Source organism: Phyllobates terribilis, unplaced genomic scaffold, assembly GCF_046119375.1.
Source record: "Phyllobates terribilis strain yellow unplaced genomic scaffold, ASM4611937v1 Scaffold_10__3_contigs__length_209671492, whole genome shotgun sequence".
Classification (NCBI taxonomy): Eukaryota; Metazoa; Chordata; class Amphibia; order Anura; family Dendrobatidae; genus Phyllobates; species Phyllobates terribilis.
In genome coordinates this window covers 159309365-159335941 of record NW_027362770.1, presented here as the reverse complement: position 1 = coordinate 159335941, position 26577 = coordinate 159309365, and the positions used below count along the sequence as shown (strand labels likewise).

Below are 26577 nucleotides of genomic sequence, written 5' to 3'. Positions count from 1 at the left end.
ATTAAAAACTGAAAAGTGTGGCGTGTAATATTATTCGGCCCCCTTGAATTAATAATTTGTAGCGCCACCTTTTGCTGTGATTATAGCTGCCAGTTGCTTGGGGTATGTCTCTATCAGTTTTGCACCTCGAGAGGCTGAAATCCTTGCCCATTTTTCCTTGCAAAACAGCTCGAGCTCATTGAGGTTGGATGGAGGGCGTTTGTGAACAGTAGTTTTCAGCTCTTTCCACAGATTCTCGATTGGATTCAGGTCTGGACTTTGACTTGGCCATTCTAACACCTGGATACGTTTAGTTTTGAACCATTCCATTGTAGATTTTGCTTTATGTTTGGGATCATTGTCTTGTTGGAAGATAAATCTCCGTTCCAGTCTCAGGTCTTTTGCAGACTCAAACAGATTTTCTTCCAGAATGATCCTGTATTTGGCTCCGTCCATCTTCCCATCAATTTTAACCATCTTCCCTGTCCCTGCTGAAGAAAAGCAGGCCCAAACCATGATGCTGCCACCACCATGTTTGACAGTGGGGATGGTGTTTTGAGGGTGATGAGCTGTGTTGCTTTTACGCCAAACATATCATTTTGCATTGTGGCCAAAAAGTTTGATTTTGGTTTCATCTGACCAGAGCACCTTATTCCACATGTTTGGTGTGTCTCCCAGGTGGCTTGTGGCAAACTTCAAACAAGACTTTTTATGGATATCTTTGAGAAATGGCTTTCTTCTTGCCACTCTTCCATAAAGGCCAGATACTCCTTCAATTTCAATATGATCGCTTGCACAGTGCTCCTTGAGATGTTTAAAACTTGGGAAATCTTTTTGGATCCAAATCCGGCTTTAAACTTTGCCACAACAGTATCTCGGACCTGCCTGGTGAGTTCCTTGGTCTTCATGATGCTCTCTGCACTTGAAACAGAACCCTGAGACTATCACAGAGCAGGTGCATTTATACGGAGACTTGATTACACACAGGTGGATTCTATGTATCATTACCAGTCATTTAGGAGAACATTGGATCATTCAGAGATCCTCACTGAACTTCTGCACTGAAAGTAAAGGGGCCGAATAATATTGCACGCCCCACTTTTCAGTTTTTAATTTGTTAAAAAAGTTTAAAATATTCAATAAATTTTGTTAAGTCTCCATTTCCAAAGGGCGTATTTTTATGAGAACAACTATAGAGTTTGTGGGAGGTTGTTCTCCATATCTCCTCCCCAGGGTGTGGTCTGGGGGGAAGGTTTAAATACTTGGCCAGCTGAGGCATTCAGGTTTCAGTACGACTGGAGTGAGGAACTCCATATCTGTTTATGTGGAGCTAACCTGAACCACACAGAGTATCTGCACTCTGAGCAGGCAGATCCCTGTTTTGTTTTTTTCTGTTTGCCCAGCGGGCTTTGTTTTCTTTTATGGATTCAGTGTTAGTTTATGCTGCATTTTTAATAAACCAACCAGAAGTTTTAAAGAGACAGTGTACCTGTGTTTACCTCCGTGTGCAGCTGAGTGAGCGATCTACCACAATAGATAGATAGATGATAGATAACAGATAAATCGATAACAGATAATAGATAGCTAATAGACAGATAATATATAGATAACAGATAGATAGATAGATAGATAGTAGACAGATAATAGATAACAGATAGATGATAGATAGATAGAAGGATAGATAGATAGACACAGTGCTGCTCACCATTATTGGCACCCCTTAATTTTTTTCATAGACTGTACAATATCTTCAGAAATAAATGGAAATGTACCAAAGTTATATCCTCAGGATTTTTTAATTAGTGGTCTAAAGTAATAGAACAATAAAACATTGCTTTTCAATGTCCATGTTGCAATTTCAGAGAAGAAACAGAATAAACAGCATGTGCAGCAATAAAGGCACCCCTAATTAATACTTGGTTGCACACCCTTTGGCTTTGCTGACAGCCTCCAAACGTTTCTTGTAGCCATCTATAAGCTTCTTGCTCTTCTCAGCTGGAGTTTTCTCCCACTCTTCCTTTCCAGATTGTTCAAGCTCTTGAATGTTTCCAGGGTTCTTTTTCCCAATGGCAGATTTCAGCTCACCCCAAAGATTTTCTATGGGATTGAGGTCAGGATTCATGTCTGGCCATTTTAAAACAGTCCATTTTTTATTTTTCAACCATTCCTGTGTACTTTTGGATCTGTGCTTTGGGTAATTGTCTTGCAGGAGGACCCATGATCTTCGACTCAAACCAAGTTTTCTTACACTCGGTAGGACATTTTGCTATAAAATCTCTTGATAATTCTCTGATTTCATGAATCCTGTGAATCCTGTCAAGGCCTCCAGTACCAGACACAGCAAAGCAACTCCACAGCATTATGGATCCTCCACCATGTTTAACTGTTGGAAAGGTGTTCTTTTCCTTATAAGCTTCATTGTAAACAAACTGTTGCTTTGCATTGCTAAAAAGCTCTATTTTTGTTTCATCTTTCCGCAGAACACTTTCCCAGAAGAATTGTGATTTGTCAAGGTACTCTTTGGCAAAGATCAGTAGTTCCTTTTTATGTCTTTTCTTCAGCAATGGTTTCTTCCTTGGCATTCGCACATAAAGCTCTGCTTGGTTTAGTATGTGGCGTATCGTACTTGTTGAAACCTGTTCCAGGTTGGCCTTCAGGTCTTTGGATGTTTGACGTGGTGATTTTTCCGCCCTTCCCACCAACCTTCGAAGAAATTTCTTGTCAATTTTCCTCTTTCCCCCACGTCCAGGGAGGTTCTTGACGGTTCCATGCTTGGCAAACTTCTTAATAACATTGGACACTGTTGAAACTAGGATAACAAGGTCTTTGGAGATGGTCTTATACCCTTTGGAAGTCTTGTTTTTGCTAATAATAGCAGCTCTGATGTCCTCAGACAGCTCCTTTGTCTTCACCATTGTGACAAAGGAACAGGACCTACTATGTGGCTTTTTAAAACAGTGGAGTCATCATTCATTGGCTAATTCATGTCACATGAGCACCTACAATTAATCACAGGTAAATCTCTTTTGTGATTTACCACAGGCGAGTCAAAATGTGTTTCCATACTAAATTAATGTAAAGGGAGCCAACACCAGTGACACAGCAAGATTTAGGTTTTTCTATTATTCCCTCCCTTTGTTTTTTGTTTTCAATTATTCTTTATCATTTGTTCTTTTGTATTTAACACGAGTCTCTATACAAAAAAACTGTTTCACTTGATTCATTTCTTTCAGGAGATATTCCACATTATGTACTTACACTTCATGGGAGTCAATAACGATCAGCAGGACTGTAGATAGGTAGATAGATAGATGATAGATAGATAGATAATAGATAGATAATAGATGATAGATAGATAATAGATAGATAATAGATAGATAATTGTTGATAGATCGATAATAGATAATAGATAGATGATAGATAGATAGATAATAGATAGATGATAGATGATAGATAATAGATAGCTGATAAATAGATGATAGATAATAGATAGATGATAGATAGATAATAGATAGATGATAGATATATAATAGATAGATGATAGATAGATAATAGATGATAGATAATAGATAGATAGATAATAGATAGATAATAGATGATAGATAGATAGATGATAGATAGATGAAAGATAATAGATAGATAATAGATAGATAATAGATGATAGATAATAGATAGATGATAGATAGATAGATAATAGATAGATGATAGATAATAGATAGATAATAGATAGATAATAGATAGATGATAGATAATAGATGATAGATAATAGATAGATGATAGATAGATGATAGATAATAGATGATAGATAGATAATAGATGATAGATAATAGATAATAGATAGATGATAGATAGATAGATAATAGATAGATGATAGATAGATAATAGATGATAGATAATAGATAGAAAGATAATAGATAATAGATAGATAATAGATGATAGATGATAGATATCTAATAGATAATATATAGATAGATAATAGATAAGATAGATAGATAGATAATAGATAGAAAATGAGGCAGATGGATATGTAGCATAAAAAGAAAGCAGCACTCCAATACAAAATGCAAAATTGAAAAAAGTGGACTTTATTAAGCCCAAAAGGCTTGAGAAAAGTTCTGTGAACCGAAACATTGCCATTTGGACTTCATAAAGTCCACTTTTTTCAATTTAGCATTTTCTATTGGAGTGCTGCCTTTTTTATGCTGCATACTATGGAACAAATTGGATATTTGTCTGGAGGCATGGCTCCCACTGTGAGTAGATACTAATTGGTGCTGTTCCACAATCCACTTATCTCTAGATAGATAGATAATTAATGGATAGATAATTTATAGATAGATAATATATGGATAGATAGATAAATAAATAGATAGATAATAAACAGATATATATACACTAGTGTGAAAAAGTGTTTGCCTCCTTCCTGATTTCTTATTCTTTTGCATGTTTGTCACACTTAAATGTTTCAGATCACAAAATAGATTTAAATATTAGGCAAAGATAACACAAGTAACCACAAAATGCAGTTTTTTAATTAAGGATTTTATTAAGGGAAAAAGAAATCCAAACCTACAGGGCCCTCTGTGAAAAACTGATTCCTCCCCACGCCCCTTAAAACATAAATTGACTGGTTTATCACATCTTTGGGAAGCTGAGTTCAATTTCCCTAGCCACACACAAGCCTGATTACTGCCACACCTGTTATCAATCAAGAAATCACTTAAATAGCACCTGCCTGACATAATGAAGTAGATCAAAAGATCCTCAAAAGCTAGACATCATGCTGCGATCCAAAGAAATTCAGGAACAAATGAGAAACAAAGAAGTTGAGATCTATCAGTCTGGAACGGTTATAAAGCCATTTCTAAAGCTTTGGGACTACAGCAAACCACAGTGAGAGCCATTATCCACAAATGGCGAAAACATGGTGGTGAACCTTCCCAGGAGTGGCCGGCCGACCAAAATTACCCGAAGAACACAGCGACGACTCATGCAAGAGGTCACAAAAGACCCCACAACAACATCCAAAGAACTGCAGACCTCACTTGAATCACTTAAGGTCAGTGTTCATGACTCCACCATAAGAAAGAGACTTGGCAAAAACGGCATGCATGGCAGAGTTCCAAGATGAAAACCACTGCTGAGCAAAAAGAACATAAAGGTTCATTTCAGTTTTGCCAGAAAACATCTTGATGATCACGAAGACTTTTGGGAGAATACTCTGTGGACTGACGAGACAAAAGTTGAACTTTTTGGAAAGTGTATGTCCCATTACATGTGGCGTAGAAATAACACAGCATTTCAGAAAAGGAACATCATACCAACAGTTCATACTCGGAAACCCTCCAATGTGGCTGAATTGCAACAATTTTGCAAAGATGAGTGGGCCAAAATTCATCCAGAGTGTTGTAAAAGACTCATTGCCAGTTATCGCAAATGTTTGATTGCAGTTGTTGCTGCTAAGGGCGACCCAACCAGTTATTAGGTTTAAGGGGGCAATCACTTTTTTACACAGGCCCTGTAGGTTTGGATTTCTTTTTCCCTTAATAATTAAGACCTTCATTTAAAAACTGCATTTTGTGTTTACTTGGATTATCTTTGTCTAATATTTAAATTTGTTTTGTGACCTGAAACATTTAAGTGTGACAAAGATGCAAACGAATAAGAAATCAGATAGGGGGCAAACACTTTTTCACACAACTGTATAATATATATATGAATAAATAGATGATAGATAACAAATAGATAGATAACAAATAGATAATAGATAGATAATAAATAGATAATAGATAGATGATAGATAATAGATAGATATTATTACTACATTTTGCAGATGGGGCTACAGTATCTTACCTTTGACCAGTATCACCAGTACGCAGATTGTTATACCCCGTGGTGACATTTCTCCTCTGCAGCCGCACTTCTGATCCCTGTGCTGTTCTCATACATTTGTGCTGACACATTTACATGGTTATGTATTTCTAGAAGGAAGCGAGAAGCTCCCTGTGTGGTGATGACTCACACAGACCGGCAGCTTCACAGTGTGAAAACCATTGGACCTCACCAAAATGTGTCTGAGAAACCAATAGTTCTGTAGTGATCACGGAATTCCTACTCCGCCACAGCCGCTCTACGTATATATTGTATATACTGTGGATGACTCAGATTTGCTGACACAATAATGAGATATAATTCTTTCTATGAAGCTGTAAACTTTGGTGGGCACAAGAAAAACGACTCAGAAATAAGCTGGGTTGACATCAGCAGCCTGCCATAATATACAGCAAGAAACTGCCAAGGCTCCACTCCATGATCTGATATCTACACAGATGGCGGAGGGCAAAGTTTATGTGCCCCCTCCAGTGTCCCCCACTCTCAGAGTCCCTGACACCTTGTGTCTAACTCATACAGTCCTCCACTGAGTCAATGAGAATTTGTGCATTTTATTCTCCCCACAGAGCCCCTGCCTGCCACTTTCTGTCCACCTGACAGAACCCTGCCTACCACTTTGTCCACCTGACTGATCTGTTGCCTGCCACTTTGTGTTTGCCTGACAGAACCCCTGCTTGCCATTTTGTGTCCACCTGACAGACCCCCTGCCTGCAACTTTGTGTCCACCTGACAGAACCCCTGCTTGCTACTTTGTGTCCACCTGACAGAGCTCCGGCCTGCCACTTTGTGTCCACCTGACAGAACCCCTGCTTGCCACTTTGTGTCTGCCTGACAGAACCCCTGCTTGCCACTTTGTGTCTGCCTGACAGATCCCCTGCCTGCCACTTTGTATCCGCCTGACAGAGCCCCTGCCTGCCACTTTGTGCCCCATACAGAATCCCTGCTGGCCACCATGTGCTTCCTTGAATTCCAATTTACGGCCTTGAGCCCCCTGATAGAAATTTTTCTGCCACGTTGTGCCCCCCCTGGCAGAACCCCTGCCTGCCATCTTTACCCCCATTGAGTCCTTGCTATCTAGTGCTTCACCCCTAGTCCCCCCCCCCTCATAGACACCCTCACAACTGTCTTCTACTACCCTCTACTGCCCTCCACAGAGACATCCGTAGCTGGTGCTCTCTCTCACTCTTTCTTTCTTTCCCCAACGGAGTACAACTGACCTGTAGTCTATTTATAATGGTAACGTGTAGAAATAAATCTAAATTCATACAAAAAGATTAAAACAAAGTTACTCGTCCTACCTTACTGACCTGACTCAGCTCCATCCACCCACATGAATCTGCTTTCTATAAAGTTCACTAGATGACTCCTAGAGCTGCTCATGCAGTACCACTATTACCATGACCTTTCTGAACATCTGAACCTGACTTTTCTCACCAGAAATCCTTCCCCTACAATATTATAGTATTTTCATGAATGTGCTCTCTTTTTTTGTGCTCTGCTAACTACACTTCTGCTCTATTCTTACAGCTGTAATTTTTAGTATCCATCATTTAGTCACAGAGTCATCCAGGCTTCCTAGAAATTCACGGCCCCTGCTCTCTCCACCCCTCTCCAAGTAATACAAACATATGCCAAGTCTGTAGAATGCTGAGGCAAAAAAACAATTAACCTAGTAGTAGATTATGGACTGCGCAGATCATGGGTTGGCATATGGTATGTGCTGCCTGCTCATCTGCAGAGGGGCTCGTGAGGGTGGGGAAGTTGAGTGATATTCACTACATACGCTGCTGTGTTGAGTCCTCCATCTCCAAAAGTTGGGAATAGGCCACCGGAATCTGTCTGTGCTCAGTAGATGACTTCATACATAGGTAATTAATTATTCGTTTTTTTGAGCCACAGAGTATGCTTCTAAGGACAGGAGGATTTTCTCTGCCTAAAGATCTAAATAATACTCTCCTTCTTTGCATGCTGGTACATTGCGATACATCTCTATATACCAGTGCATCTCTACATACCAATATACTATTGGTAAAATAAAAGTCAGAGGTTTAAAAAAAAAAACTACGAAAAAAACATGAAAATAATGCATTTCTTGAACACTTTATAAAAATTAAAAGCCACAAATCATTGAATAATAAGGACCTATTACAGCAGGGGCTCTGTCAGGTAGATACAAAGTTGTAGGAAGGGAATCAGTCAGGTGGACAAAAAGTCATAGGAAGGGGCTTTGTCAGGTGGATGCAAAGTCGTAGACAGGGGATAGTTGAAGGAAGGGGCTCAGTCAGGTGGACACAAAGTTGTTGGAAGGGAATCAGTCAGGTGGACACAATGTCGTAGGAAGGGGTTCTGCCAGGTAGAGACAAAGTCGTAGGAAGGGGCTCTGTCAGATGGACACAAAGTTATTGGAAGGAGCTCTGTGAGGTAGACACAAAGTTGGAGGAAGGGGCTCAGTCAGGTGGACATAAAGGCGTTGGAAGGGGCTCAATCAGGTGGACACAAAGTCATAGGAAGGGGCTCAGTCAGGTGGACACAAAGTCGTAGGAAGGGGTTCTGTCAGGTGGACACAAAGTCATAGGAAGGGGTTCTGCCAGGTAGAGACAAAGTCGTAGGAAGGGGCTCTGTCAGATGGTCACAAAGTTATTGGAAGGAGCTCTGTGAAGTAGACAAAAAGTTGTAGGAAGAGGCTCTGTCAGGTTGACACAAAGTTGTAGGAAGAGGCTCTGTCAGGTGGACACAAAGTTGTAGGAAGAGGCTCTGTCAGGTGGACACAAAGTTGTAGGAAGGGGCTTTGTCAGGTGGATACAAAGTCGTAGACAGGGGAAAGTTGAAGGAAGGGACTCAGTCAGGTGGACACAAAGTCATAGGAAGGGAATCAGTCAGGTGGACACAATGTCGTAGGAAGGGGTTCTGCCAGGTAGAGACAAAGTCGCAGGAAGGGGCTCTGTCAGATGGTCACAAAGTTATTGGAAGGAGATCTGTGAGATAGACACAAAGTTGTAGGAAGAGGCTCTGTCAGGTGGACACAAAGTTGTAGGAAGAGGCTCTGTCAGGTGGACACAATGTCGTAGGAAGGGGTTCTGCCAGGTAGAGACAAAGTCGTAGGAAGGGGCTCTGTCAGATGGACACAAAGTTATTGGAAGGAGCTCTGTGAGGTAGACACAAAGTTGGAGGAAGAGGCTCTATCAGGTAGACACAAAGTTGTAGGAAGGGGCTCAGTCAGGTGGACACAAAGTTGTAGGAAGAGGCTCTGTCAGGTGGGCACAAACTTTTAGGAAGGGGCTCTGTCAGGTGAACATAAAGGCGTTGGAAGGGGCTCAATCAGGTGGACACAAAGTCATAGGAAGGGGCTCAGTCAGGTGGACACAAAGTCGTAGGAAGGGGTTCTGTCAGGTGGACACAAAGTCATAGGAAGGGGTTCTGCCAGGTAGAGACAAAGTCATAGGAAGGGGCTCTGTCAGATGGTCACAAAGTTATTGGAAGGAGCTCTGTGAGGTAGACACAAAGTTGTAGGAAGAGGCTCTGTCAGGTGGACACAAAGTTGTAGGAAGGGGCTTTGTCAGGTGGATACAAAGTCGTAGGCAGGGGATTGTTGAAGGAAGGAACTCAGTCAGGTGGACACAATGTCGTAGGAAGGGGTTCTGCCAGGTAGAGACAAAGTCGTAGGAAGGGGCTCTGTCAGATGGTCACAAAGTTATTGGAAGGAGCTCTGTGAGGTAGACACAAAGTTGTAGGAAGAGGCTCTGTCAGGTGGACACAAAGTTGTAGGAAGGGGTTCTGTCAGGTGGACACAAAGTCATAGGAAGGGGCTCGGCTGGATGGACACAAAGTTATAGGACGGGGCTCTGTCAGGTAGACACAAAGTTGTAGGAAGGGGCTCTGTCAGGTGGACACAAAGTCATTAAAAGGGGCTCAATCAGGTGGACACAAAGTCGTAGGAAGGGACTCTGTCAGGTGGACACAAAGTCATAGGAAGGGGCTCAGTCAGGTGAACAAAATTTGTAGGAAGGGGCTCTGTCAGGTGGACAAAAAGTCGCAGGAAGGGGCTCTGTCGGGTGGACAAGTCATAGGAAAGAACTCTGTCAGGTGGCTACAGTTGTAGGAATCGGCTCTGTCAGGTGGACACAAAGTTGTAGGAAGGGGGTCAGTGAGGTGAACAAAAATTTGTTGGAAGGGGCTCAGTCAGGTGGACACAAAGTCATAGTAAGGCGATCTTTCAGGTGAACAAAAAGGCATAGAAAGGGTCTCTGTCAGGTGGACACAAAGTCGAAAGAAGGGGCTCTGTCAGATAGACACAAAGTTGTAGGAAGGGGCTCTGACTGGTGGACTCAAAGTCGTAGGAAGTGGTTCTGTCAGATGGACACAAAGTCATAAGAAGGGGCTCTGTCAGGTGGACATAAAGTTGTTTGAAGGGGCTTAGTCAGGTGGACACAAAGTCACAGGAAGGTGCTCTCTCAGGTGGACACAAAGTCACAGGAAGGAGCTCTCTCAGGTGGACACAAAGTCACAGGAAGGAGCTCTCTCAGGTGGACACAAAGTCACAGGAAGGAGCTCTCTCAGGTGGACACAAAGTCACAGGAAGGAGCTCTCTCAGGTGGACACAAAGTCATAGTTAGGGGCTCTGTCTGGTGAACACAAAGTCGTAGGAAGGGGCTCTGTCAGGTGGACACAACGTTGCAGGCAGGGGGTCTATGAAGGAATGAGATATACAGAGTAGCACTGACTCTGTGAAGGACTGTATGGTTTAGATACAACTACGAATGTGTCTATACAAAGCCTATTAATGACTTTATAGAGGGGGATTCTCTATTCAGGGTCCTCATCTTTCTGTCACAGTGAAGAGTGTCTCTTACTCTGGAGGACCTGTCCTTCCTGTATTGCACAGAAAAAAACATTAGTTTAATGAGAACTCTGCAATACTTCATTTCACCATTGGTGGCACTACAGGAAAACTAAGCACCTATTGCCAGGTGTCCTCACAGATTCTGGCTGATAAAGGAGGTCTCCGCACTCTGGACACTTTGTCAGCTTATTGTCAAGGGACTCTTCTAACAAGTAGGGATGGAAAACCCTTATTAATGCTGCCCTTCTTTTAATCGTATAACGATGTAAACTTTACTTTTAGAAATTAAAGGAAAAGACAAGTGTTTCCATAATGACCATAATTTCCCAATACGTTCTCAGTCGTCAGTAATTGCTGTATTATTAGTCACCTTATCTCACCTCCTCCCCACCAGAAGATAGACAATTGGTGAAAAGGTCAACCCGAAAATAAAGGAACTAATAGGTGACATTTAAAAAATAAAATCCTAAGAAAAAATCCACATCTGTCGTCAGTGTAAAGCCAGACAATGATTCAGGTTCCTGTTGGTCCATTTCAATAAGCTTGATGTAATACCTACTTCTGCCTGAGGAGGTGCTGTAGGGAAACATTGCATTTGCTGACGGGTTTTCCTACAGATTACAACTGATCGCTGCCGGTTACAGTAGTAGGACTTTCTACGATCTGAATATCATCAATGAATCTTCTAAAAAAGCAAGACACTAATGAATAGGTCACATTCACCCTACAGGAATCCTCAGACGTGACCTCCCAATGTGAATTTGAGTGGATACGGAATACCCCTTTAACTGTGATAAATGTGCATACAGATGAGAAATCAAAAATTGGGGAGGGGGGAATACTTTTTTACTCTTTACCTATACATTGTGGATGGGATAGTTCTTCATTTTGGAAATAATTGTTGCACAATCGTCTTGTTTTAGATAGTTTGGGAAACTTTTACACAAAACTGCTGACGGTAGAAAGAAGAAGGGGGATTTTTTTTCGTCCCTTTTTTTAGATTTTTGTCAAAATTTTGATGGTCGTGAAGCTTAACCCCTTCATGACCGGCATTTTTTTTATTTATTTTATTTTTTTTCATTTTAAAATAAAAACTCAATGATGAAGATTGAATGAAGATAAAGAATGAAGATTCCACGAAACTTTCATCCTCATTTTTGGAAGCCCATGAGACTTGGTAAATAAAATTGTGATTAAGGACACGTTCCTGCCTCATGTCCTTTGCATGCAGAGGAGATGATGGGTGTGGGGCTCTCGGAGATACTTATATTTACTGCAGAAGGAAATTAGAGGAAACTTCTGCTTTACAAAAACTTCTGTAAGAGAATCTTGTGACTGTAGAATAAGACGTCTAGCAACAACACAGACATAGGAACTGACTTATGTGTGAACACACAGAACATGGCTTGAGGCCGGTGTCACGTTGAAATATGCACAAGTTGTCACATCTTTAATGTTTATTATAAAGTAGAAATGTTCACTTTAAAGGATATAAACATTTTTTTTTACTTAAATGCATGTAATTTGCCCTCAAAATCATTTTTGCAATTGGGTTTCATTAAAAATTTTGCACCGTTTAGCTTGTACAGGCATATTGGCTGCAGAATGAGTTAACTGAGAAGTTATCAGTGAGCTTGTTGTGATGGAAAATTTGGAACTCTTCTATTTGTCTTTTTTTCTGAACTCCTTTGTGCTAATTTATGACCACAATGAGCTCTGAAAAAGACAGATACAAAATAACGTTACAAACTCCTGTGAGAATCAGCTCACTGATGAATTCTCAGTTGAATCATTCTGCAGGCTGCAATGTGGAAAAAGCCTGTAAAAGCCAAAAGGTGCAAAATATTGAATGCAACCCAATTGTAAAAATAATTATTAGCTTAAAAAGCATAGATTATAGTAACATGAATTGCCCCTAAAGTAGTCCACATCCTTTAATATTATAGAATGGTTGTAGATTTTGCTCCATCCAGTTAAAGGGGCAGTCCATGCAAAAATATTAGATTGTAATACTCTTAATAGAGGGCGGTGTATGACACAAGAAGTTCCTGTCCTATTGGTACCTTGGCACCACCCAACCTCCTATCACAGCCATTTTTTGGTGAAGAGGTCAGTTTACTGACTTGTAGTTTACTTGCATTCCTAAGGTGGTCAAAAAGTTATTTTCTTATTTCGTTGTTTAGATTTTATTAATTTCCAGCTCAGGCTTAGCTTCATTGTCTACATCAAGTCACCTGTTTCATCAGTGACAAAAGCTCTTTCACTGCACCATACTTTACACTGCAGCTCTACCTGCTGTGACTAGCTTCTATTTCTAAGCACAGGCTCACCGCAAACTTACATGCCAGCACACACACGAGAATTTCTTAAAATCACGATGATAAAGTAAGTTCCTAAACAGTAATTAAAACTGTAATTAACTCTTTAATGGTAAAACAATAAAGTAAAAAAAATGTTATTATAAACAAAATAGCCATAAAATAGAATCTGCAATGAGAAAAGGGATGAAGTAGGAGCCATTCTATAATTTACATATTTACACAAAACCATAAAATCCCTATCATCATATACAGTAATCTTCCATTTTGTTTCTCTGGTCACATCCAAAGCTAAATCCAAAACTCCATAGGTTTTCTGACCACAGAGATCAATGCACTGATGTTGGGATGGAGCAGTGATGTAGCAAGTGGTAGCAACGCCCGGGGAGATGCAACCTCTTGTCCCCACAAACACATATATTGTATTTTAAGATAATACTAAGGTTATACATTGTTACATTTTTTTTTATTATTTGCATTCCATTTTTTTCTGTATAACTATTACTTTAGCCCTATCCCTACCCCCAATCCTAACCCAAGCCCTAACCCTAGCCGTAGATCTAATGTTAGCTCTAACACTAGCATTAACCATAGCCCCAACCTCCTAGCACCAACCCTAACTCTTACCCTAGTCCCAACCCTAACCCTAGCCCTAACTCTAGCCACAACCCTATCCCTAACCCTAGACCTAACATTAGCCCTAACACTAGCACCAACTCCATCCCTAGCCCTAGTTCCAACCCTAAACCTAGCCCTAACATTACCCCTAACCCTAGCCACAACCCTATCCCTAACTCTAGCCCGAATACTGCCACCAAACCTATCCCTAACTCTAGATCTAGCATTAGTCATAACACTAGCACCAACCCTAGCCCCAACCCCCTATCCCTAACACTAACTTTATTGCTAGCCCTAATCCTAGTTCCAACCCTAACCCTAGCCCTAACATTAGCCCTAACCCTAGCCACAGCCCTATCCTTAACCCTAGCCCGAATACTCCCACCAACCCTATCCCTAACCCTAGATCTAACGTTAGCCATAACACTAGCACCAACCCTAGCCCCAAACTCCTAGCCCTAACCCTAACTGTATCCCTAGCCCTAACCCTAATCCCAGCCCTAACCCTAACCCTAATCCTAGCCACAACCTTAACCCTAGTCCGAATACTCCCACCAACCCTATCTCTAACCAGCCCTAACCCTAACACTAGCACCAACCGTATCCCTAACTCTATCCTTAGCCCTAACCCTACTTAGGGTTGGAAAAAGTGTGTAAAAATATAAAATATATTATAATAGTAGAGGGGGAGTTTTCTACAGGAGATCCTTTTTGGGGGGCAGAGCTCTCTTGTTCCTCTCACAAAATAACACATAAGAGGATATTTATAAAGAAGCGGCAGAGCACAGCACAGTGCACATGATTCAATACTGTCTCTGTTGCTCCAAGAAGAAGCAGTGCTTGCTGCTGGACCATTTGATAGCATGGGTGACGAAGGGACAAAATTTCCCACCATCATAAAATTTTATGCCCTTGCCCCCTACCCTCCGCTCCCCATGCTACATCACTGGGGAAGAGTCAACCAGCCTTTAAAAGGAGCCCCGTTTCTACTTTTACTATTGGCCTTTTCTCTATGTTTGATCCTAATTTTTCCTTGAGTCTTCATGAATAGTCCTTGGAATTGTGAGAATTAGTGTTTCACCTTGCAGCGATGTGATTTTTGTGGTTTTCTTGGACTGAGAAACATTATAGTAGATTCTACATTACAGTATAGAGCAATGATTCTGTGGTCAATGATATTCTAGGCTTATAAAGTCTTTTGGGGTCCACAACTAGCACTTCCAGAAAAAGAGAATTTTTTTTTTCTTATCCAAGATTGTAACGAGTAAATGAAAATAATTTTAGTCCATGATATAAAAATTTTCCCCCTTCAGATCGACAGGCCTGCTTAAGTTATTCAACTGTGTCGCTTGTCCAGTCCTGTAATAAAAATAATTGTTAAATTAAAAAAAAAATGAAATCAATTTTTTAATAAAAATTGATATTAAATGTACAATTATACTTATAAGAAAAGGAAAGACAATTTCAACTTTACATACAAAAATAAAAAAAATATAGGATAAAACTGATAGAGACATTAATGGACAGGAAACTGGTCTGTAGCACCCAATGCCAGGCAGCTGCTGCTAAAGCAAGTAATAAATGTGACATTTTACAAGGAAGATTATTTTGGGAAATAGAGCAGAAATAAGGACTTAAAATTCCCCAATTATTGTCTATGGGCCTTGTGAACATAGAGAACCCCATTCTCATAGATACCGAATAGACAGGGGTTACACATGCGCACCCATGACTCAATTCAAAAGGGGTACCTCAAGCCCCATTTTTAAGATCGTTGATATTCTAACAGATCAGTAAGTTGCCTTTATTAGGTGGACGTCATAAAAGGAAATCAGAAGAACACCAGGGGGGCGCGATACTACATTTATAACAGCAATATCTAGACTCAGGAATATTTTTTCTAAAAAAATCCAATTGCAAACTCTCATATTTTAGGTGATCTTCCAGAAAAAAAGAGGGTAACAGGTTTTTTTTGCCCTTTGCTGCAAGTATGTAACATATCCATGATATTTTATAATTACTAAAGCTCCAGACCCTCCACATCTAATGGCATGGATGGAAACCACCCCTATAGTATTCTGTTACTTACCTAATAGAAGCTTTTCTTTTTTTGAATTTAACTAAAAAACATGGAAAAATAATTAGATTAAAAAAAACAAAAAACAAACTTCAATAGCAGACAAAGCCCGTGGACAAGAGTGGTTGCTTTTAAAAAAACAAAACCAGACTTTGTAGATTTCTGTGACTCTCAGTTTAATGAATAGACACTAGTGTTGAGCGAGCATTCTCGACACTGCTCGGTACTCGCCCGAGCATCTCACTACTCGGGATGTTCGGCGAGCACCGAGCATTTCCGGGTTACTCGGGTGGGAGCTCAGGTCTCCGCCCTGCATGTTTGGCGCTCTTTACAGAGCCAATGAACATGCAGGGATTGCCAGCCAGTCACTGTAATGCTGCAGCCATGTTGGTTGTGGGCATTACAGTGATTGGCTGGCCGCACAGCGTCACCTCGAGTATTTAAAACCGGGCGCCGCCATCTTGGACACAGTCGCTCCGGATCAGACAGTGTAGGGACAGCGCTGCTGAGCTAGGGAGAGATTTATACTGCGAAATAGTTAGTGTAGGGTCTCTAAAGCCTGCAAAATCAAACAAAGAGTCCTTCTCAGGACTAATATCCATCCCACATATCAGGCAGGCAGGCAGGCTGTATAGGAGACTAGGTTATACCAGCAAACACTGCATTACAGTCCTGTATGCTCTTTCTGGTCAAATTTCTAGACTTAGCCCCAGGTCTCAGGGGCCAGGAAAAATCCTTTTTTTTTTTCATCTAAATCCTGTTTTTTTTTGTTCCCTCAGTCAGACTGTACAAATACCCGTCTTATTAACCTTTTGGTATCCCCCCCCCCAAAAAAAAAAAAAAATTGAGTGTGTCTGTGAGTGTTCAGACACAAATATATCTGTTTAAAAGAGTCTGGTGTAGGCCAGAGAACAAGAACTGTGGTTTTCCTCTTTCACTGTTCAAATCTGGGTGTTATCAACCTGTTTGCCTTTTTTCCATAAAAAAAAACCAGTTTGAGTGTGTCGCTGACTGTTCAGACACCAATATATCTATTTTAACAAGTTTGGTATACACCAGGAAATTATAACTGTGGTTTTGCAGTTCCACGGTTCAAATCTCTGTATTATCCACTTTTTTGTCTTTTTTGCATAAAAAAAAACATTTTCAGTGTCTCGCTGACTGTTCAGACACCAATATATCTGTTTAAAAGAGTCTGGTGTAGGCCAGAGAAATAGAACTGTGGTTTTCCTCTTCCACGGTTCAAATCCCCTTTTTATTACCCTTTTGCCTTTGATAGTGCGAGTGTAAGCTATTTTACTTCATTTACAATGGGCAAGGCACGTGGCAAGGGACGTGGAACTGGACGTTCTGGTGATGGTGCGTGCAGAGGATGGGGCCGTGGCCAAGGTGAAAATGTGCCACAACCAAAAGCCACATCTTCTCGCTCCCAGTTCTTGACCGAATTACTAGGGAAGTGTGACGCCCTGCAGATGCAGGCTGTCACAGAACTCCTGGGTGTTGCACAGACGGATTCTCCCCAGTGGCCTCAATACATGCAGACATCTCCATCCAAGCCCACTAGATGGAGCCCTGACAAGTATGCAGATACTGGGGGGTGGAGTTTAGCTAGGGAGGTCTCAGTGCAGTTGAGTGGAGTTCTCAGTCAGTTTCCAGACAGAGAGGAACTAGAGAGAGCAAGCTGCAGTCTGTGTGGCTGAAGCCCAGGCTAGGCCCCAGGCTGCGGGATAGTCTGGCCAGTGAGGGCCTAGAGTGGTCCAGAAGGCAGAGTAGAGGAGAAGAGCCATCTGGGAAAGAGGGATCTTAGAAGGTTCATCCCAGACGCAAGCCGGGCACCGGGCCTGTGCCTATTGGGATCTCTATGCCCAGTAGGGAATCCGGCATACCGAGGAGGATTTTATAGCCCTCGGTCCACCCGTGTATACCGCACATTCAGAGGACTAGGTACCACGAAGGCCCCAGCGTCCAGGGATAGTGGTAACCAGAGGAAAGCCCTCGCCGCCAAGCAGACGGGTGAGAGAATCATCAAGGAAGCTAGACCCTGTTCCAGGCAGGTCAGAAGCTCCAGGGAGAAAGACAGGAAGATACAGGCAAGGAGGCCTTACACCCGCTCACTGGGGAGCAAGTCCAGAAGTGCACACCACCTACAAGTACCCCGGACCGTACCTGACTACCATCATCAGTAAAGGTACTGAAGCGAACCCCTGTGTGCGTGTCTGTTCTTCCTCTGACCCGGCTGGGTCTCCTCTCTCCTGCATCCCTTCACACCATCCCTGCTCCGGGGGCCCGCTCCATCTGTGGGGAGCAGAAACACCTTATCTGCCATCCCAACACCCCCGGAGGTCTGAAGCAGGACTGGTAATAATTACCAGGTACCATAGGTGGCGTCACGATCAAACTACAAATCACATATAAACTATCCCACTTTTGTTGACCGCCCTGGGCCACCAATCGGGCCAGCCACTGTGACATATTCTCCCCCCAGCATCCATAGACCTAGACACCGAGTACCCCACTGCCCTGGGGGCATGTCAGAAGCACACAACAGCACCACTATTGCGAACTGATCAGTGTGAACAGGTTATTAATTGGATAGCAGATAATACTTCTAGTCACCTGGGCACCACCACCTCCGGTCTGCCTTCCACACGGTCCAGTGTTAGTAGCCGTGAGTCTCGACTGCATACTCCTCCTCACCCTGATGCTCCTTCCTCCCACCATGCCGAGTGTCGTCAGACAGCAACTGATCCCACAGTTGGACACTCTGAAGAGCTGTTCACTGGTCCATTTCCATATTTGTGCCCCTCGCCTGCTCCGCTTGAAGTGGTGGAAGAGGAGAACCCATGTAGCGATGGCCAAATATTTGAACAGCCACGGCCACAGGAAGGCGACGCTGGCAATTTGTCACAAGAGGTGGACGATGACGAGACACAATTGCCACGAAGTGAGGAGGAAGACCGTGGTGAGGAAGTGGAAGAGGAGGAGGTGGTGGATGATCTAGTAACTGACCCAACGTGGCAGGAGGACACGCAGAGCGAGGCCAGCAGCACACAGGGGGAGGGAGGCAGAGTACCCCAACAGGCAGGAAGAAGCAGTGTGGTGGCCGCAGACAGAAGGCGGGAAACCGTTCCCCGTAACACCAACACGAGGGACGTTGCCAGTACAACCGGTAGGTCTTCCAGAGTCAGGAATTTTTTTAAAGACTCTGCTGGTAACTCCAAAAAGGCCATTTGTACCACCTGCCAGGCCAGCATCAGCAGGGGTGACAAAACTACCAGCCTGACCACCACCAGCATGATCAGGCACATGTCAGCAAAGCACCCGACTTTGTGGGGCGAACCCCAGGGTCCACGACCAGTGTCAGCGGGTGTCACCACTGCTTCTTCCGCTGTTGTGCATGTAAGAGAACCCCCTGTTGTGCGTGCAAGGCAATCCCCTGTCCATACTGCATGCAAAGATGCCCCCTCCTCTCAGTCTTCACTTGTTATGGCAGTTTCTCAAGAAACAGCATCAACGTCCACGTCCCACCGCAGCGTTCAATTGTCCATATCCAAGACCTTTGAACGAAAGCGGAAATTCGCAGCCAACGCTCCACAGGGCACAGTCCTAAATTCGCACATTTCACGACTGCTTGCATTGGAAATGCTGCCTTTTAGGCTGGTGGAGACGGAATCCTTCCGCAACCTTATGGCGGTGGCCGTCCCTCGGTACTCGGTCCCAAGCCGACACCATTTTGCCCGGTGTGCCATCCCTTCACTACACAAGCACGTGTCCCAAAACATCTGCCGTGCCCTCAACAACGCAGTTACTGGGAGAGTCCACCTGACAACGGACACGTGGACAAGTGCTTGTGGCCAGGGACGGTACATCTCCCTGACGGCACACTGGGTAAACATAGTGGAAGCCGGGACCCAGTCGGACATTGGGACGGAACACATCCTCCCCACACTGAGGATTGCGGGCCCTATGTCAGTCAGAGTTGCCCCCACAGTGTACAGCTCCTGCGCATCTTCCTCCTCCTCCTCATGTTCAGCCTCCATCTCGGATATCACTACATCAGTTACAAGCTGGAAGCACTGCAGTACTGCCTCAGCCAAGCGGCAACAGGCTGTGCTGAAACTCATAAGCTTAGGTGATAAACCTCACACTGCTTGTGAGTTGTGGACAGCTGTGAAAGAGCAGGCAGATCTGTGGCTGAGACCGCTGAACCTACATCCAGGCATGGTTGTGTGTGACAATGGCCATAACCTGGTGGCGGCTGTGAGGCGAGGCGAGATCACACACATACCATGCCTGGCTCATGTGCTTAACCTCGTGGTTCAGCGGTTTCTTAAATCGTACCCCGAGTTGCCAGATCTGCTCGTCAAAGTACGTCGCCTGTCAGCTCATTTTCGGAAGTCGGCTACAGCTTCCGCCGCCCTTGCTGTGTTGCAGCAGTGTTTGCAGCTTCCGGCACACCGACTGGTCTGTGATGTCCCCACATGTTGGAACTCTACCCTCCACATATTGCAAAGGATTTGTGAGCAGAAGAGAGCAATTGTGGCGTACCAGCTGCAACAAGGCCGTCGATATTCAGGTCAGACTCCACACATAAGACCTCAGGAGTGGACCTGGATGTCTGACATATGTACCATCCTGACAAACTTTGAGGAGTCCACCAAAATGGTGAGTGGCGATGACACCATCATTAGCGTCAGCATCCCACTTGTCTGTCTTTTGCAACGCGCTCTGCAGAGAATTAAAGAGGAGGCATTGCAGCCAGAGTATGATGAGATGGATCAAGAAGCCGTAGCAGGCGATTACACACAGCCCAGCCTCATCTCATCCCAACGTGCATTGGGGGTCAATGAGGGAGAGGAGGAGGAGGAGGAGGAACAGGAACTGGGATCATGCGCTGTAGACGGTAGTACCTGTACAACTGTCATACCATCGGTTCAGCGTGGGTGGCCTGAGGACAGGGGGGAGGAGGAGGAGGAGGAGCAGAGCATGGTCAGTCGTCATTTTGGTGAGGACACGAAAGACTTGCCCGTTACCAGTCTGGCACGCATGGCTGACTTTATGTTACGCTGCCTTAACCGTGACCCTCGCGTTGTCAAAATGTTGGGTGACAGTCATTACTGGTTGGTGACACTTTTAGACCCCTGCTACAAGGAGAACTTTCACTCTCTTATTCCTGAGGTGGAGAGGTCTACAAAAATGGGGCAGTACCAGAATGCCCTTGCTGCAGAACTGTTAAAAAAATTCCCATCTGAACACGCTAGCGGCAGAGGTCACAGTTCGTTGACCAACCAAGGCGTACAGGTGAGAGAGACGCAACTCCAATCCAGCAGAGGCAGAGGAACACTGTCAATGTTCTGGGACAGTTTTCTGAGACCCGCCCAGCTTACATGCCCTGAGGCGCGGGGTACTCTCACAAGGAGTGGAAAGTTTCAAAAGATGATGAGGGAGTACCTTGCCGACCGTACCAGCGTCCTCCGTGATTCCTCTGTGCCTTTTAATTATTGGGTATCCAAGCTTGACACTTGGAATGAACTCGCTCTGTACGCCTTGGAGGTCCTGGCCTGCCCTGCAACTAGCGTATTATCGGAGCGTGTTTTTAGTGCCGCTGGGGGAATTATAATTGATAAGCGCACTCGCCTGTCAACTGACAATGCTGACAAGCTGACCCTTATCAAAATGAACAAGGGCTGGATTGGACTTCTCATCACCACCAAATGACAGCAGAGAAACATAAAGTCAAATCCACTGTGTTGCTTCGGGAGGTGTATTCCCATGCACCGCTTCACACCCACACATGGGTATACGCTTCCTCATTTCGGCTGTTTTTTGCTCTTCTCCTTATCCTCAGCCTCCACCACCACTATGCCACTATACCACCGTGGTCCGTGTTGCCAGCATTGCTAGTTCCTCCATCCTAATTTTTGGCAGCTTTTGCTTGGAAGGCATAGGCAAAGACTATGGGAGACCCACTCCCCAATAATGGAAATAATGTTTTTAATATGCTGTACTGCATGGCTCTTGTAAGGGGCATTAACGCCGTCTTGTTAAGCTACTGTGACCTCCACGTCTCTTCCACGGGGCATTGATATTGTCTTTTTATTCCACTGCGACCTCCACCACTCTTCCAAGGGGCATTAAAACCGTCTTGTTGAGCTACTGTGACCTCCATGTCTCTTCCAAGGGGCATTAAAACCGTCTTGTTAAGCTACTGCGACCTCCACCACTCTTCCAAGGGGCATTAAAACCATCTTGTTAAGTTACTGCGACCTCCACCACTCTTCCAAGGGGCATTGATATTGTCTTTTTATTCTACTGCGACCATCACCACTCTTCCAAGGGGCATTAAAACCGTAGTGTTAAGCCACTGTGACCTCCACGTCTCTTCCAAGGGGCATTAAAACCGTCTTGTTAAGCTACTGTGACCTCCACGTCTCTTCCAAGGGGCATTAAAACCGTCTTGTTAAGCTACTGCGACCTTCACCACTCTTCCAAGGGGCATTAAAACCGTCTTGTTAAACTACTGCGACCTCCACCACTCTTCCAAGGGGCATTGATGTTGTCTTTTTATTCCACTGTGACCTCCACGTCTCTTCCAAGGGGCATTAAAACCGACTTGTTAAGCTACTGTGACCTCCACGTCTCTTCCAAGGGGCATTAAAACCGTCTTGTTAAGCTACTGCGATCTCCACCACTCTTCCAAGGGGCATTGATATTGTCTTTTTATTCCACTGTGACCTCCATGTCTCTTCCAAGGGGCATTAAAACCGTCTTGTTAAGCTACTGTGACCTCCACGTCTCTTCCAAGGGGCATTAAAATCGTCCGGTTAAGCTACTGCGACCTCCACTACTCTTCCAAGGGGCATTGATGTTGTCTTTTTATTCCACTGCGACCTCCACCACTTTTCCAAGGGGCATTAAAACCGTCTTGTTAAGCTACTGTGACCTCCATGTCTCTTCCACGGGGCATTGATATTGTCTTTTTATTCCACTGCGACCTCCACCACTTTTCCAAGGGGCATTAAAACTGTCTTGTTAAGCTACTGTGACCTCCATGTCTCTTCCACGGGGCATTGATATTGTCTTTTTATTCCACTGCGACCTCCACCACTCTTCCAAGGAGCATTAAAACCGTCTTGTTAAGCTACTGTGACCTCCACGTCTCTTCCAAGGGGCATTAAAACCGTCTTGTTAAACCACTCTGACCTCCACTTCTCTTCCAAGGGGCATTAAAACCGTCTTGTTAAACCACTCTGAACTCCACAGCTCTTCCAAGGGGCATTGAAATGTTGTTTTTAATTAACTCTAACCTCCACGACTCTTCCAACGGGCATTGCATTGCCTCCTAATTTTAGTCAGCTTTTGCTTTTCAATGCATAGGCGAACACTAAGGGAGACCCACTCCCCAATAATGGGTAGAAGGTTTTTAGTACGCTGTAATCCACGTCTGTTTCAAGGGGCATTGCAGTTCCTCATAATTTTTGGAAAGCCTTCCATTCACTGCTTAGGCCAACAGTGTACAGGAGACCCAGTTGCTATAAATGGAAAAAACGTTTTAGTTAATGCCCTCTGACCTCCATGTCACTTCCAAGGGGCATTGGAGTGCCTCGAAATTTTTGGTAGGCATTGCACTTACTGTATGCCCTATAACTGTGCAGCCGAACCGCTCCTTTTGGTACAGAAACATATCCTACAAGACATGTGTGGTTGACTGGCCTGATATTGATGTGAATGGTCCCTGTTCCTCCTGCTCTTTCTCCTTTGCCACCACCTCATCCATCATTCATCACCTGAAGCTTTGTTTTAATGGGAGTCATAGAACTGGGATAGTAGCAGGAAAACATCCAGCAATCCTCGGAGGAGGTAGGATATGCGCCAAAACGCTGACCACCTCAGGCCTAGCCGCTACTACATACATGCGCTTGCATTCCAAGGAACAGAAAGCTAAGGAGATGGATGGCCTCATGATCATGAATAATTTACTCGTTGTGTAGGAGGCCGACCACTGCTGCTGTCTACCTTCTGAACTTTGTGTTGAAGCCTGATTGACCCAGGACCCGCAATTCTCTATGTCTGGAGGACGTGTTGCATCTCAGTGTCCAACTGTGTCCCGGCTTCCACAATATTAACCCAGTGTGAAGGCGTCAGTGAGATGGACCATCCCTGGCCACATTCACTTGTCTACGTGTTTGTGGTTAGGCTGTCCTTCCCACTAAATGCACTGGGGAGGGAACAGGTAATGTTTTGGTATGCGCGCTTGTGTATAAGGCGCACCGGGACAAATAGGGGCGGCTGGGGACCGTTTATGCACACCCGGCCGCCCCCTGGTGACTGGGGACCAAGCGTGGACACCCAGCCGCCGGGTGGCTGGGGACTGAGTATGGATACCAGGCCGCCGACGCAGCCATGACATGGTGGCCAAATTCCGCCTCCACATGCCTAAAAGGCCCAATTTCAAGTGCAAGCAAGCAATCAGTATGGTATTGCAGCCTGAGGGTGGGTGGGTGGCAGGCTGCATACTTGCGCTTGCATTGCAAGGAATGGTGGAGGTACAATTGAACACTGCCCTGGGACAAGGACTTGCACGGGGATAGTTGCAAGTCTGCATCTTCTGATGCAGCAAGGATCACTTCTGATGGGCACACTTTTAGGCATTGACCTGGGTGTCAGAGATGCTTCCAGTGGTCTTCCCCATGCTGTTCCCGTGTCTTTTCAGCACTGTATGCATGTGTCACACAGCACATGGCCAGATAAAGTTGTAAAATGTTAAAATGACATTTCCCGGTGAATGCATTTGTCACGGTTGAAAGCAATACAAAAGTGCAAAAACGCATAAAAAATGCTACTTGTGAACATAGCCCAAGGTGTGGAGGAGTATTTTTGTTTTTGGTTATTTATTTTACCTTATACACAAGTCTTTACCCTGGAAAGGATGTTCCTTAACGTAATTCACAGGAAAGCAGTTTCAGTTTCGTTTTTGAATGTTTTATTGTGAGCCCGTAAAAGTGGCTTAATACCTCTGACCACGTTGTTGACAGCAGTGACCTGGGGGTCAGAAATGCTTCCTGGGGTGATCCCCATGCTGTCCGCATGTCATTTGAGCACCGTCACTATTGTTTTGGGCACTTTTTAGGATTTCTATAGACTGCCGGGGGTGCCGCCGCAAAAATGCTCGGGTCTCCCATAGACTAACATTGGGCTCGTTGCTGGGGTCGAACACCCGAGTATCACGGTGAGCTCGGCCCGAGCTTCGATCACCCGAGCATTTTAGTGCTCACTCAACACTAATAGACACTGGTCACTCGGCTTCAGCAATCTGACTTATGGCACCTCTAGTTAAAGGGACTGTATGGGTTACACAGCCTCTTTATTTATTAAAGCATAACTGTTATTATTTTTATTTCATGAATCAATAGTACACGTGAAAATAAGAAATTTTGTAATATTATCTTATCAGAGAAATCTGATTCTTTCTCCTCCTGTATGGATCTTTCACTCTCATTTCACAGGTGTGAAGAATATTCAAGATAATCCCATGGCAATCATTGTGCCCTGTTTGGCTGGGATTATAGAGATCTTCAATGTGCAGTGTAATTCGACACTCCTGCAAGGGAGGGGGCCGAGAGGCAGTGAGTGACATACCTCACAGCAGCTGTGAGCTGCACAGGATGACCCCCTGTGGATCCCCAAGCCATGTGGTCCTTTGTGTCGGATATTATAATTCAGCACCAAGTTATGGGAATACGATACATCCCAGTGATACACCAAATAGATTTTTGGAAACCCAAGAGAATGAGGAATGTCACCCTGGCTTTCAGCACAGTCCACCGTGTAGGGAAAGGGAGATACATGGCATAGCCTTGCGGTGGCCCCTAGGGCCCCAGTGCTTGGTATCCACGTGTAGCAGGGGCCAGACTGGGTCCGATGGCAACAGAAGCAGCTCCCTAGGACCGTCCATTAAGAAGGTATAGCCCGTTTTAGCCTCTTCTCACTCCCTGATGCCTATCTGTACCCGCAAAATCTGTATTCAGCAAAGACAGACTTTTCCATTATTGAGATAGGAGATGACAGTTGCTGGTTATAAAATGCTATGGAGGAGGGAGGAGCTATAGGCTGACTCAGACATTCTAGCGAGAAGCTAGAGGCAAATACAGACATTCTAGGGAGGAGCTAGAGGCAGACACAGACATTCTAGGGAGGAGCTAGAGCAGGACATAGACAATCTAGGGAGGAGCTAGAGGCAGACTCAGACATTTTAGGGAGAAGCTAGAGCAGGACACAGACATTCTAGGGAGGAGCTAGATGCATACACAGACATTCTAGGGAGAAGATATAGGCAGACACAGACATTCTAGGGAGGAGCTAGGGGCAGACACAAACATTCTAGGAAGGATCTAGAGGCAGACATAGACATTCTAGGAAGGAGCTAGAGGCAGACACAGACATTCTAAGGAGGAGCTAGAGGTGAACACAGACATTCTAGGGAGCAGCTAGAGGCAGACACAGACATTCTAGGAAGGAGCTAACGGCAGACACAGATATTCGAGGGAGGAGCTAGAGGCAGACATAGACATTTTAAGGAGGAACTAAAGGAAGACAGATACATTCTAGGGAGGAGCTAAAGGCAGACACAGACATTCTAGGGAGAAGCTAGAAGCAGACACAGACATTCTAGGAAGGAGCAAGAGGCAGACACAGACATTCTAGGGAGAAGCTAGAGGCAGACCCAGACATTCTAGGGAGGAGCTAAAGGCAGACAGACATTCTAGGGAGGATCTAGAGACAAACAAAGACATTCTTGGGAGGTGCTAGAGGCAGACACAGACATTCTATAGAGGAGCTAGAGGAATACATAG

The 26577-nt window shown here is 44.2% G+C and overlaps 2 protein-coding genes across 3 annotated transcripts in view; both read right to left on the bottom strand.

Moving 5' to 3' along the window:
- Nucleotides 1-6051, bottom strand: part of LOC141164184 (hepatitis A virus cellular receptor 2 homolog) — a 33426-nt gene extending 27375 nt beyond the window's left edge. Inside the window, exon 1 of one of the 2 annotated variants that reach the window (XM_073649318.1) lies at nucleotides 5833-6051. In XM_073649318.1, the coding sequence (XP_073505419.1) occupies nucleotides 5833-5881 (49 nt within the window). In that variant the 5' untranslated portion in view covers nucleotides 5882-6051. The remainder of the gene's footprint in view (nucleotides 1-5832) is intronic. The other variant, XM_073649317.1, reaches the window with a different exon arrangement.
- A 7155-nt stretch (nucleotides 6052-13206) lies between these two features.
- LOC141164183 (hepatitis A virus cellular receptor 1 homolog) overlaps nucleotides 13207-26577 on the bottom strand; it is a 32562-nt gene continuing 19191 nt past the window's right edge. Inside the window, exons 4-5 of the mRNA XM_073649315.1 lie at nucleotides 15737-15767; nucleotides 13207-15006 (exon numbers count right to left, since the gene is read on the bottom strand). Coding sequence (XP_073505416.1) covers nucleotides 14984-15006; nucleotides 15737-15767 — 54 coding nt within the window. The 3' untranslated portion in view covers nucleotides 13207-14983. The remainder of the gene's footprint in view (nucleotides 15007-15736; nucleotides 15768-26577) is intronic.